Source organism: Saccopteryx bilineata, chromosome 2 (assembly GCF_036850765.1).
Source record: "Saccopteryx bilineata isolate mSacBil1 chromosome 2, mSacBil1_pri_phased_curated, whole genome shotgun sequence".
Taxonomy (NCBI): domain Eukaryota; kingdom Metazoa; phylum Chordata; class Mammalia; order Chiroptera; family Emballonuridae; genus Saccopteryx; species Saccopteryx bilineata.
Genome location: NC_089491.1, coordinates 282,205,535 through 282,219,723, shown reverse-complemented (window position 1 = coordinate 282,219,723; position 14,189 = coordinate 282,205,535). Strand labels below are relative to the sequence as shown.

Genomic DNA, 14,189 nt, shown 5'->3' with positions numbered 1-14,189 from the left:
AATTAACTAACTGTATAGTAAAATACTTAAATGTTTAATGTGGGAACATAAGAATGTGTGGTCATTGAGAGCTGTAAGTCCATGAGTTACAACAAGGACCTTTAAATGCAGGTGGTATAGAAGGAAGGAAGGGATGGAAGGAGGGAGGGAGGGAACAAAGAAGAGAAAGAGAAGGAGGTATATTAGTTAAGTTGGGGTGAGTTGCAGTAACAAATGGATGTTGTCATGTGATGGTTCATCAGACTAGAACTTGATTTCTCTGTCATATTAACACTCAAAGACAGTTCTCGGTCAGCAAAGGTTGCAGTGTTGCTTTCTGTAGTCACTTTTCAGGCTCCTGTTTTTTCATATATATATATTGATTGATTGTATTTTTCCGAAGTTAGGAGCGGGGAGGCAGAGAGACAGACTCCCGCATGTGCCTGACCGGGATCCATCCGGCATGTCCACCAGGGGGCGATGCTCTGCCCAGCTGGGGCTTTGCTCTGCTGGCATGGGAGCCATTCTAGCACCTGAGGTGGACATCATGGAGCCATCCCCAGCGCCTGGGCCAACTTTGCTCCAATGGAGCCTTGGCTGCGGGAGGGGAAGAGAGAGAGAGAGAAAGGAGAAGGGGAGGGGTGGAGAAGTAGATGGGCACTTTTCCTATGTGCCCTGACCAGGAATCAAACCCAGGACTTCCACATGCTGGGCCAACGCTCTACCACTGAGCAAACCGGCCAGGGCTGCTTTTTCATCTTTAAAGTGTGGCTCCCAGAGTTGATCAGAGGTTGTCAGATTAGACAGGCAGGTGGAAGAAACAAGGAAGAGTTCAAATGGGAGCCAGGAGCCAGGATTGAATTTGCAGACACCACCTCTGCTTGTGTCCCATTGGCCAGCGAGAGCCGCAGGACCCTACCTCAGTGTGCGGGGCGCGGGGCAGTGAAATCTACCTGCCCGCCCAGTAAGAAGTGTAAACGCGCTTTGTCCAAATGCCCATTCTCTCTTCCACAGGAAAGAGGGAGTCGGTGCAGTTTTAATTGAAGTATTGGCAGCCAACATTTGTAAGAAAAAAACAGACCAATCGAAATGGAAAACAATTGACAGTTGAAGATGCTTTCTCTCTTCCTCCTTGCTCGTAGTGTCTGTGCTGTTTCTGTCTGCCTGCATTTCGTTTCCTCCCTCTTCTTCTGAAGGGAGGGTCCCCCACTACTCAGTGTGCACGGTTCTGGTGAGAACAGCCCTGGCAAAAGAGAATAGAGCTTCGCCTCGCCTGGGCCCCCAGAAAGCGCAGCTGGTGGTCTATTTGGATAATGACCCCACAGACCAGGAATGAGGAGCCAGGGGGATAACAAGAAGAAAAGGGAAACCACCACAAGGGTGTGTTAGCAGGGTGGACGTGACTGCTGTGGGGACTGCCGCTGTGTGCCGGCAGGCGGAAGTGGATCGCTTACCCGTTGGTCCGTTGAGGGTCTGTGTACGAGGCGGTGGAGCTAGCTGGGGATGGAGTGCGCAGCAGTGAGGAGCCCCGGGGCATGGACAGCAGGCCTGTGTCGGTGCCCAGGCGGTGCCGGACACAGGTGGGCAGCCCTGGTCTGGGTGCTCAGTGCACATCCACCCTCAGGGCACAGTGCTCGAGGCCTGCGTGCGCCCCAACCCTGCGCAGCCAGGACCACTAGCGTCCTCTCCTGGCATTTCTATAACAGCAGCTTGTTTCTCAGACACTTCTTCCAAAGCCGAATGGGTGTCAGTCTGCACCTGCCGGTCTCTAGTTTCCCTACTGCGTGGACAAAACCTGCCTGCAGACGTAAGAGACAGACAGAGAGTTCTGCTGATGCCATGGCTCAGCTCTCGTACCTGAGGTTTCAGATCAACCCTGACTCCCAAAGCTCATCCTTTCATTCTGTGACCTCCCCATCCAGCAAATAAGTCCCCTAATTAATTCATCTAAACCTTATTTGACTTGGGTTTCTGCCAGTTGCAGCTGAACGGTGCCTGGCAATATAGAAATTGATTGGTGAAAGTGGAGCACGACTTATTAAATCTAGAACCAGATGACCTGGGGTATTTAGTGGATCAGGGAGGGTCATGACCCAGTGCTGGATCTCTGCAACTCCCCAGCGGCAGACAACAGCAAACTCTGTGAGACATAAAAGAACTTCCCCTTTTCAGGCAAAGTCAGGATCTTTGAAACACAGTGGAATGTAACGGGGCTTCAGAGTAGCCAGAGATGTGACAAAACCTCCCTTCTCAGCCCCTTCCAACCCCTCTGCTGTCCCCTTACCCCACAGGACTGATGCGAGGTGTTAAAGCCTCTTCTACTGTCAACCACAAGTCCTGAGATGCTGCCTGGAGATGGGGGCAGAGAAACTCTGCCCAGAACTCTCCTGTCCCCTGAAACCCCCTCACCCCCACCCCAAGGCAGCCAACCAGAGGAAGCCTTCACACCGAGGTCCAAGGGATGAGCAGAGCTCCAAGTCCTGTTTCTAAGAGAGGAAAGTGGGTCCCAGGTGAAGTCAGGTCCAAGAATTATGATTCAACAAGATTTCTGGCATTGGAGTCTGGTGAATGGACTCTCCAGAGACGGAAACAAAAGGCGGCCAAGCCAGGTCTTAAAGGAGATGTATCCGCCCGTCTGCTCGGAGGCTGGATGTGCCCGGGCAGACTACAGGCGAGGGTCAGCACACTGGCATCCTGCCCCTACCTTAATGAATACACCTCCATAAGGATCTGAAAAGTCAGGTTGACACTGGGAATTCCCACAGTATTTGGAGTTCCTCTCCAGAACATTACTGTGTGGGGGTCAGACCCTAGCCCCACATCCTAGCCCCCACCCCAAGGCGGTGGCCTGGCCAATTCTCAGCCCAGTCCCATCCTGCATCACAAGTACAGACACAGGTGGCAACCGCATCATATGTGTTCAAGGGCCAGCTACACCTCTGGCCCCCACAAACAGTGGCTTCAGAACAGAGCCCAAAGTGGGCTCTGAATTATTTGGACAAGGAAGCCCAAATCCCAAGTACATGAAGGATGGTCTACAAGAGGGTGCAGGTTGCAGGTGGGCTCGTCCCACTGGCCCTGGGGCCTCCCTGCCCAGGAGAGGGCCACAGAGTGGTGCTGGTGGGACCCATGGCAGGGGTGTGAACCTCATCTGGTCTAAGGATGTTGGCCTCATTCCTGGGGGTCTGGGCTCCCCAGAGCTGTTCTGGCTCCAGGAGCACTTTTCTGGGTTTAGTGGGCAACCCTAGTATCCTTTAATTGAAGCCCCTTGTGATTGAAACTAGTTTGATAGGTCCCTGCCCCCTGCACTGAAAGAATCCTTATTAATAAGTTTATTAGTTATCCTTATCGATGATGCCAAAAGTCTCAAGCAAGTGGTCTGTGGTCAGTGCTTTTATTTTTTTAAAGCACTCTTCCCACCAAACTTGCTAACATTGCCCCTCCACTCCCAGCACTCAGGCAGACAGTGCTGTAGAAAATCACGGAGCCAACAGCCTTTTCTCCTCCTGCCCAGTTTTTGGTCTACTCTACAGCCTCGGAGTGTGTTCAACATTCCTTCCTTTTTGAAAACATCTCTTTCTCTGACTCTGGGGTAACAAGCCAGAGGCTCCTCCTCCAGATTCTCGAACAGGGCCCTCAGCAACCCTCTTCCCCGCTGTAAACGTCCTTCAAAGTGCAGTCTTCGTGCCTGGGCCGAAACCACATCCAGAAGCCATTTGCCAGAATACTTATTTGAGTCACAGTGACACTCTCTCTTCTGGGAGAGTGTCCCTTTCACTCTTGGTGTCACCTCATTAAAGATGAATCCTAGACTTCTGTCTCCATCCTTAACCTTGGTTCCAAACCCTACTCTTGTATCTTCACTTACGCCCTTACGGGATGTTTACATTTTGGTTTTCAAAGTCAGTAGTATATCGAAACTTATCCCCTCCCGTAACTGGCTCTCTCCCATTTCTGTTGATCTTTGTCAGTTTTGTGGGTGATTCATTTTCCTAGTCCCCAGGTTTCAAACCGGTGTTACCTTGGACTCTGTCCTTCCTTCCTGCCATGACGCCTTATGGATTCTTTCTTTGTAAGATGTTCCTATTTATTCTTTGTTTTTTTGTACCCCTTCTATGTTCTGCTGCTTCCAAATCCTGTTCTGTCTAATTTATCTTCATTCTTTGACCACAACAATTCTGCTAAAATTATTTTTTGCACGACTTTTCCCCCCTGCTTAATAATTTTCAGTGGATCTCTGTGGCCTGAGGAAAAATCCCAACCCCTTTGTCTGACACACAATACCCTGCAAGATGAAGGCTCTACCTCAGTTTCTAGTGTTTTCTACCACTCTGCTTCTACTTTTCATCCCATTCACCATGGTCCCCAAACACAGAGTCCCCATTCCTGTGGTTCTGCCTTCATCGCTCTCTCCACTTTCCCACCTGATATGTCACCCCCCTTCTCCTGCCCAGTCCTGGCTGATGAAACCCAGGTCCCTGTGCCCGCCCCCCCCCCCGTGAGACCCCACCCACTCCCGCCTGCTGCTCATTCCCCTTCCTCTCCTGCACCCCGTCGGTGTGATGTGTTTAACACATCTGTTGTGTTGAACTGTGGTGTACATTTGTTCATGCCCGAGTTGCCTTTTATACAGACTTTATTTGTATGAAAACAGAACCTGTGTCTCCCAATTTGGGTTTTCTATTTTCTCATGATCGTATATACAATGCTATGCATGACAGGTGCTTAAGAAATTTTACTTTGTTATTTCTGTATTCTCAAATAAAAGGCTCTGCCTTGCCTGACGTCTGTTTTGTTGTGTGATAATCAGTACTGTGGATGATAAAGACGTGGGTGAAACATAGCTGAACACTTGTAAGTTTTTGTCCATCCTGTTACACCAATAAACATGCCCTCTCCCCCCCACCATTTTCTTTGCTTTTGAGGAACAAGAGATTATTTTCCTTTTTTGGCAAATAATATCACATTCTGATAAAAAAAAAAACAGTTCTTTTGTTTATAAATCTCTCTCACCTTCACTCTTCTCTGAATGTAATTTTAGATTCTGGCATATCTGTTTTTTTGTTGTTTTTTGGTTTTGAAGTTCAAAGAGAAAAGAATCTGTAAACTCAGTTTTGTATAACAAGAGACGACATGTGGCATCCTTCTTTCTTTTTATTGAAAAGGAATCATTTCTATTCTAGCGCAAACAATGTATATTTTACATCATAAAGCAAGATATAATTTACATATTACATTTTTATGAGATCTTTATACCCTAATGTCATTCCCTTTTTTATTCGGTCACCTCTTCTGGTTCCATTTAACCTGCCATGTACCCCACAAATCAGCATCTTACTTGGGAGGGACTGGGGACACACATGCAGACGGTCTGCACGTATCCATCCGTGTCTGCATAGCGTGACCGTGAGGAACAGGGGTACGTATGCCTTTGAACTCTGTGGCCCCAGGACCTCACTGATGGCTGGCTCAGGAGCCAGAAGGCTACTCCTCCAAATCACATGTGAAACTTATACATATGTCAAGTCGATAATTAGTGAACAACACTGAGTGCTTATACCACGGGTATACTTCTAGATCAAGTGCTTAGATAATAGATGCTTGTGGTATATATTCAACAATGCCAGTTCCTATGGCTGACCAGCACTGGTTCCCCCCCTGGTATTCCCAGATATCACTTGCCCAGGCATTGGATAAAAAAAAAAATGCCCACGTTCACCTAGCATTTGGGTTATGGGATCAGGTTTTTCTATTCACCACTGAAAACAGAGGTCAAGGTAGAAACTTAAATGACTTTGTTTTTCATGACCCTCTGTCTTTCACTCCCTCTTCGAAGGTCCCCTCCCGCCAGCACGATGTTTTCATGTGTGGTTTCCATTCCCTGCACTACAATCCCAGTCCTCTTGTAGCCGTTCTCCCCAGCCCCAAACTCCAAGTTCACCAATTCCTTGGGTTGCACTGATTTCACAAAGACTGTTTTAATCTGTTGGGACTCACTGTTCCTGTGAAACTCAATAATCCACAGCAGTTTATGAGACAAAAGAATTAGTCCAGGGACTCTTTGGAAAACAAGGAATGTGTGTGGTTTAGCCAGCCTACGTGAGCCACTCAGTAAGAAATGTTTGGATAGTAGGTGAAAAGAACAGGGAATCAGTTGTTGAGAGCAAAATGCATCAGATGGGCTTCCTTCTTGTTATAGAAAAAAGGTACACAATCAACATTTGAAATACATTTTCAGATTGGTGGCCATTTGGCTGAAAAGAAAGAAAAAAGACCACCATTACTCAAGCTGGTATGCCAGGGCAAATAACAACTATGTGCTCAAAGTGCATCTTAAATCCCAAATTCCTTGCCTGTCACTCGGAAGTTGACAGATTTGACCAAAATCAATCTAAAGCTTTTTAACCTCTGGTCTCTAAAATGGTTAGAACCAAGCTAATCAGAGTGAAAATATAAGTCGAAAATGTGTCTGTTCTGTGTATCTTAACTTATTCTTTGCTCAAATGATGTGATTTCCGAGAAGTTTGTAAATATAAACCTATTTCTCATTTCCAAATGCAAAGTTATGTGTTTACAGCAAGGCAGCGTTTCCTTGCAAGAAAACAAAGCTTCCAGGTCCTATCTCCTTCCCTTAGCCTCGAATCGTGTCCAGTCCCCCCCTCCCCCCGGGGCTACAAAGCGCTGGGCACAGAGGGAGTACAGGACAGATGAAGGAGCCAGTGGATAGGGCCTCACAACACCCCTGTGAGGTAGGTAAGTATTGTTACACCCATTTTACAAAAAAGGTAAACTGAGGCACCGCCTGGTAATGTGGTGTGTGGTCAAGTCCACCTGACAAGTTATAAAAAACACAGCTGGAAACAAAGGGAAACAAAGAAAAGTCCATCCTGGCTCCCAGCCCTAGCCACTAAACTTTATTTCAAATTAGAAAACAAAAAGAGCCCATAATTGCCTTCTTTGAAACTTAAACAAACCTTTAAGTATTCCACTTAAACATGTGTCCTTCAGATTTCTGTCAAGTAGAAGAAGGGCAGATGGCCAAATGGCTTTTCCTCCCCTTGCTCAGTGTGACTCCCAGGGGAGGTCGAACATATCAGCATTCCACCCGAGAGCTCGGGCTCTCTGGCTCCAAACTCAAGGACATTCCTACAGCCTCACCCCGTCTCTAATTTATTTAAAGCCCCAACATGAAAGTGAGACCTGCTCCCCAGCCCTATCAGTGGCTCTGCGGCCTTAATGAGAATTTTGTGGAGAGCGAGAAAGGAGACAAGAGCCCCAGTAGAAAGTCTCATCGCTGGAGAGCGAAGGGCAGTGGTGATGGTGTGAAGTTTGCTTTTTGTTGTGTTAGAGAAAATGCAAACTCAAGCTTGCAAGGATATTTTATATATATATAATATATAAATATATACAGTATATATATAAGTGTGCATCTGATGACCCTTAAGGCACCAAAGAGATGGAGGCCATGCCTTTCACAACTCTGTCTTTATGTTCACAGAGAAATTGCTCTCCCTCATTCAAATGAAAAATATTTCTTCTATCAAATAGCCCATGACAGCGAATCATTCAAAAACAACACATGTCTTTAACTTAAGGTGGCTGATTGTTAGCATAGGAGTGGTGGTGACATTATCGAGAGCTTAGAGCTGAAATCTAGAGCTTAGGCCTAGAGCTTATTGCTTAGAATCAGCCAGTCCCACCGGATCGAACAGGCCCGTGGCTGGACGTTATGCGCGATGGCTTCCTCCTCCCCAGGAGCTGACGGAAAGACCTTACCATGACGACAGAGATGGAGACAGGGAGAGAGAAATCAGTCTGCAACAGACTCGTTTTAGAAAGACTTTGGCTTTTCCAGGTTTCCTAGAGCTTCTCTACAGAGACCTGGGAGGAAGGAGTGGGTAAGGCACGGAGGGTTAAGCACACCAGGGGAGCAGATTCTAGGCGATTAGTCTGGATATATAAAATGGTTTCTCTGGCTGCTGTAGACTTTTTAAAAACCCGTCCAGTCATGGGGGTGGGTGGGCGGAACCCAGCTGGAGAAGCTCGGAGTATACGAAGCAAAGCGTGGGCAGAAGGAAAAAAACGACAAGAACACACCCAGAAACCAGTGCCGCTGGCCTCCCCGAGGGAGGAGGAGCATTTGGTAACTAACTTGCATTCGGCTCCTTGCCTGCTTTTCTCTGCCATGGTCCCAATATTTTAGTTCTGGCTTTTTTTGTTTTTGTTTTGTCTGTTTTTTATTATTACTGTTTTCCAGCAGATGAAGAAATGACAGAACAGGATATAGGTGTCTTATGGTTTTGTTTGGTTTTGGTATTTTTTTGATTTCTTCTTAGGCCTGTTTAATTATTTTTTTTTTTCCTCAGTTGACTGTTGGCACCTGGTTCCTCTGTAAACTATATTCCTTGGCCTTCAGTCTCAGGTTGGCAATGCTGTTGGCCATGTTGATGCCCTGTGCAGGGCTATTGTTGGCACATGTGGCAGAGTAAGTAGCCATGGCACTGTAGGGACAAAGGAGAGAGCGGGGAGAACAACAGGCGTTAGTTTCAGGAAGCTGCAAGTCTGTGTCTCACACGGGTGTGACTCTCAGGACGGGGCACTGGCAGGGGCAGGCGGGTGGGACGGGGTGAGCTCCGAGGTCCCTTGCAGCCCCAGGTCTCCGGTAGTCTGAGGCACTTGGAACAGGGTGGCCGTGTTCTGAAGGGCAGGGGAAAGCAGGGGAGAGTGGACCAAGGGTTGTGGGGGGGGGGGCATTCGCTGGGTCGGATATAGCGAGTCAGGATTTATTTCTGGGGAGAGAGAAGAAAGCTGCTTATGTCGAATAGCAGGTGTGCGGTCGGCTGACCAGTGAAAACTGTTTAATCCCTCTACCTCACTGGCCCGTGGGAGCCACGGGGAAGAAGAGGAGGCCTACAGACAGGAGCGTTTTGCCTTCCTCGCTCTCGGAAGCTGGCTTCCATTCCAGCACATTCTAGATAATCGATGAATACCATATTAAATCGTGTACTTGGAGAATCAGTGGAACAGCCCAAGAAAACATGTCTGCCATTCTTAATCCCCCAGCCGATGGTACTGAGTGGTGCCAAATCAAGTGCTTCCACCCGAAAGTACTTGAGTAGCTCTGTGCGGTGCCTTTTGGGTCAGTTACTTTGGAAATGTTTAAATCTCCTAGAAAACGAGTAAGGGATTCAGTTTCAGGACTCCTGGCCTGTCTCTCACTGTCCTAGTGCTGAGGAGAACCTGAAGCTTTGTTTTTCCTTGTCAGTGATTGTAATTAAGACCTAGGAAAATCTGTCATTTTGGGGGGGAAATTTATAATTGGTGGTTTGCTGTGACTTGCATCCATGAGCTTCTTTTAAAAGAAAAAGCAATGGTTTCTTAGACTTGGATGCAAATTATCCATTACTTTATGTAAACAGTTAAAAGGGAACTCACTTTAATTAAATGAAAATGTTTCTAGTTGTTTCTAAGATTAGCAAAATCCCTTTAAACTGAGATAGACTTATAAATGGAATGACGTGTGCTCTTCCACTGCCCGCATTCCAGTGCAATTTTGTCAGCCACAGAAGGAGTTTGTGGTTCTGGGGATCAAGTGACAGACCAGAAAAAGAGAAAACTAAAGCCACTATACAAATAGAGAGACTGTATCATTAATACTTATTTGGGACACCGCATCATCAAGACTCACAGTCAAGACCCACAATAGCCTATTATTTCAGCTCAATGGCTAGCAATTAACCTAGGAAAATTAGGTTAAAGAAATATAATTAGTCCCAGATCATTAGGTTTTTCCAGAAATACACATCCTTAATTTAAAATTCATATAGCACTGGTGTGTGCGCCCCTGTGTGTGTGTGTGCGTGTGTGTGTGTGTGTGTGTGTGTGTGGGTGTGTGAGATGGACGGCAAGAGGAAGAAGATTCAGAGAGCTATAAGAGATCCTCGTGGTCTCATGTTTCGTTTTTGCCCACTTCACTCCTCGTCTCGGGAGTGATGGTCTTGTCCGTCCCCACACAGTGGTTCTCCTGCGGCTCCCTGTGCTTCTCCTTTTAGCACTTACTTTACTTCCTGAACTGTGAACCCCACAGACCAGACCCCACAGCTGCCTGTCCACTGCTTTCTCCCCAGGTTAGTTCACATTTCATCTACCGTGTAGTTGGCATTCAAGAACATGTTCAGTGAATAGATAAATAACTGAAAATATCCAGACACAGGATGATTAAACTGATTCCAGCTCAATGTCAGCCTGCTATAATAATTTCTGGAAGTATTTTACTATTATGCTTGTATTCTTAGGAACTGGTCCTTCCTGTTAACTTTGCAATCTTAGTAGAAATGTACAAAACCAGAAAGGACATGACAAAAGCGGGAGTTGGGGATCGCACTCCTCAAATCCATCACAGATGCTTTTTAACAGTAAAAGAAAAAAAATGATCAAATATTTGTGCAGGTGAGGCTGTCACGTCTACCACTGTCTACCCAAGACAGAGGCTAGGAAAGAGTCCCCAGGTGGGGTAGCTTTCAGTTAGGAGTGAGATGAAGGATCACAACAACCCGTTAAAATGGAACAAGTTTCTCTTTATCTTTATCATGTACCAAGAAATTTCATGTATTTTCCAAACCTACATACATATAACCATTAATTCCTATATGAATTGCATGCTTCCATTCAAGAACCTGCCAGAAATAGATATGAATCCATAGATCCTCTGCTCAAGGAATTTCTGGGATGCACTGAAATCCAAGATCTCAAAGAAATCAAAGATCTAAGTTGGTGAGAAAAGAGACAGTTGGATTTGGGAAATGTGCTTAAGTTGTAGATCACAAAATCAACCACATCAGGCTCCCCCGGCCAGGTCTCTGTGAGAGAATGAACTCTGAAGGTGGTACATAGTATCATTTAATCACAGAGCAGAGAAGCTGGGATCATGGGTTATCTGGACTATTTGCCAAATACCGAGAATGAAACTGGACAGCTTTCTGAAACAGAAAACTAAAACTTCTTGAGAGAGCACACTAAAATTGAAATCGCAACTACAGTTGCGATAGAACCACTTTTGCTTTAGTTTCTGCATAGTTTACTAACATCATCTGATACTGTAGCCTGAAGACTGGATATAGTAATACAGGTCTTGGCAGTACTGAGACTCTCTCATTCATGCAGGCCAGATATGCATATCCCAGACGAGAGGACTATTGATCAACCCTCCATCTCAGAACCAAACTAGTAGGAATTAGGGTTCTGGCTTGCACAGGAGAGTGGATTTGCACTGAGATGTTTTCCCTTATTAAATGGCAGCCTGTTATCAGAGTTGAGAACAGCGTCTGTCTGATTGTACTGTGGGCTGTTGTAAGGACACCCCTCTATTAGTGCGGCCTCAAGCTAGTGGGGTCTGTGGATAAAAAGGCAGTTGATATTCATGAGTGAGTTTTGCAGTTTTCTAGGAGCTTGGCAAGTGATAACATTTTTGTTTGGTCAATGTTCAGGAAGGTTAGATACTTTCGAAAATTGGTCTAAATTATTGCAGTATCATATAGCCGTAAGAAATAAAATAGGAGAGCCAGTCTTAATTCAGAGCCTCTAAACAACTGTTTAGAATATCTAACTGTACAAGTAGAAACTACAGGGAGATTTTGTGCACATGCTGAAGAATTACGAGTCTGTTTTCCCTGAGTATTTGGATATGGGTTTAGTTTCTCAACTTGAACTAACAGTGCCACGTAGGCAAGCAGGGAGCAGTCCTTTGAGGTGGGTGCCAGGGGCAAGCAAGACTTGTCACAGGTCAGAAAAGACAAGTAGTTGAGTGGGTACTCCAAGAGCAGCTTAGTCATGCTTTAAAAACGGCATTACAAGTGAGACGGAGGGGACCCTCCTGCGCAAGTGCAACAGGTGCTGGAGAGCCTTGAGTGGCTGCCAAACTGTTCACGACCACCTGTTTTCCATGTCATTAGTACTTCTAATACTCTGTGTTAGGCAAAGAAAGAGAACCCTGAAATTTTCTCTCACAAGACAGAAACCAACAAGCTGTTGTCAACGAAATTTATAGAACCATGCAAAACATGTAAAGTGACCACGCCTTCCTATAAGGATTCAGCTTTCAAGGACAAAAAGATGAGATGGAAACTAAGTGATTTATATAGATTAAGCACATGATCATGCCCAGAGCCTACCAACCAAACCCAGAGGTCCCGCCCTTGGTCTTGCTGTATGAGTCAGAGGCAAGTGACCCTCGGACACGGAAGCCGACATGACCCCGGGACTGGGTTCATAGGGTTTGACTAAAGCAACATTTCTATTTCATTTTGAAGAGTGTCAGGTACTTTATGCTATCAACCAAGGAACTGTGCCACTGAATAAAGTGCACTGAAGAATTAAAGATGAAACAGAAATGCTCATATCCCATCTGTCTACTCAGCACATCTACACCAAGACGGGCACAGAGCAGACACATGGAAGGGAGCCTGAAATTTTCCATCTCCTTATTTGGAGATGCCCGACAGATGGAGCTCAGCCATACTCAGCAGCCTGCTAAGTGCCAGCAGGGGCAGAGTTCTGTTTTCACTGGGGACAAATCATTTTTGATGATTGCAACCTACCCTGAAAGGTTGTCATGAGGAAGAACGTGTTGCAGTGGCTGTCAAATCCCGAGGAAGTATGGGAGATAGTACATATATTCATGATCTGATTTTAAAGCCGGGACACTTGTGGGCAACTGGCCCTCTGCTTCCTGAGCACCCACAGTGTAAGTCCACGAGTCACAAAACGGCCGAGGACAGTGGGGGGAACAGTAATACCTGACTCAGTTTTCAACTTGAGCTTTGTTTTTCTCTTTGGCCCTTTTGGTCAGCTGATGACAAGCTGTTGAGAATTCCACCCCAAAGACAGATCTGTTAGCCCGAGACATCTGTGTGCTTTCTGAGATCCTTGGGTTTCCCAGCTCAGGATTGTTCCAAGGGTTATAGAGTTGGAGTTGTGCACGGCTCTGTGACATGTGGAAGTTACAGCCTGTCTCTTAGGTTTGCTCATTTGTCAGTGCAAGAACAACGGGGAGGTGCACACTTCATGTAAAAAAAACATTCAGTATGAGTTTTTCTAGGGAAACTTACTCTTAGAGAGGGACCCCATGAGTCCTTTTGGAAGTGATCTGTTGTGATTTAAATACTCATTTCTAACTTCTGTTTTTAAAATTCAGAAGTTGATATTTTTTTACAAATGTATATTCAGCTCTTAAAGTGGACACACTTGAACCCTATTTCATCGGTAAGCCTTTAGTTTGCGCCACGTGTTCAGGGATCCTTCCGCCATTTTTAACTTGTTTTTTACATATGTGTTATATCTGAAGCTTTGCAGCCTTCCATTGTCTCAGTGACTTTTGTACTTCCTTTCTGTAATACACATTGCTTACCTAACAGTTCCAAATGCCCCAAGGAGAGAGGTAACAGGAAAACTGTAACTAGCTCAGTCTTAGATGCATGGTTTCACAAGAGATAGGCAGTCCAGCTGGCCTGGGAAGCAACAGGTGCCAGGACAGGAACCTATTTCTTCTGACCTCTGCCCCACAACTCACAGCCACCTAACGCCTCACTCTCCCAAGTCTGTCCCAGGTGTCAACAGCGTGGCATCACATGCGCGCACATTAGATGCTCTCGGTTTAGTTGTGTTACGACACGGGAGCCAGGTCTGCGTTGTAACACAGCCCCTGGCGATCCACCAATACAGTGACTTTTGAGGAGCCCTGCTCTAGGCTGTCTGACTTCCCTGCACTTTACAGACACCTTTTCTTGCAGGGGTGGTTGGTTTCCAGTGGTATTCCCCACTGAAGGATATCCCTGAGTTCACTTCTAGGACTGCAGTCCCTGCTTGCTTAACCACTTGTTTCCCACGTAAACCCTACCCCCAGCATCCACCCTCTTCCCCCTTGGACAAGTTACCTTTTCAGTGTCTTCTGTTAGAATCCGTTATGAAGTCCCTCGTGTAAACAACATCTTGGGAGGGACGAGGATCTATTTTTGAAAGTGTGAAAGGGAGAAATGAGCCAAATGCGTTCAGCAGATGTCAGGCAGCACCGTGACCACGACCAGAGGAGGGGTGGAGGAGGAGCAGGTTAGAGGAAGGGACTGTGGGTGGACAAGGCTAGCTGGCCTCCCTTTGACTTGTCTTTAGTTCTCTTGGAAGCCCAGCCCTCCCTCTGGAAATGGTCCTCCAGACCA

General features: G+C 46.3%; 1 protein-coding gene across 3 annotated transcripts in view; it reads right to left on the bottom strand.

Annotated features, from left to right (window-relative positions):
- Positions 1-5,115: 5,115 nt before the first annotated feature.
- Positions 5,116-14,189, bottom strand: part of PRRX1 (paired related homeobox 1) — a 72,762-nt gene continuing 63,688 nt past the window's right edge. Inside the window, exons 4-5 of one of the 3 annotated variants that reach the window (XM_066261130.1) lie at positions 13,911-13,982; positions 5,116-6,233 (exon numbers count right to left, since the gene is read on the bottom strand). In XM_066261130.1, the coding sequence (XP_066117227.1) occupies positions 13,928-13,982 (55 nt within the window). In that variant the 3' untranslated portion in view covers positions 5,116-6,233; positions 13,911-13,927. Of the gene's footprint in view, positions 8,481-13,910; positions 13,983-14,189 lie in introns of all 3 variants that reach the window. The other 2 variants (XM_066261129.1, XM_066261128.1) reach the window with 2 other exon arrangements.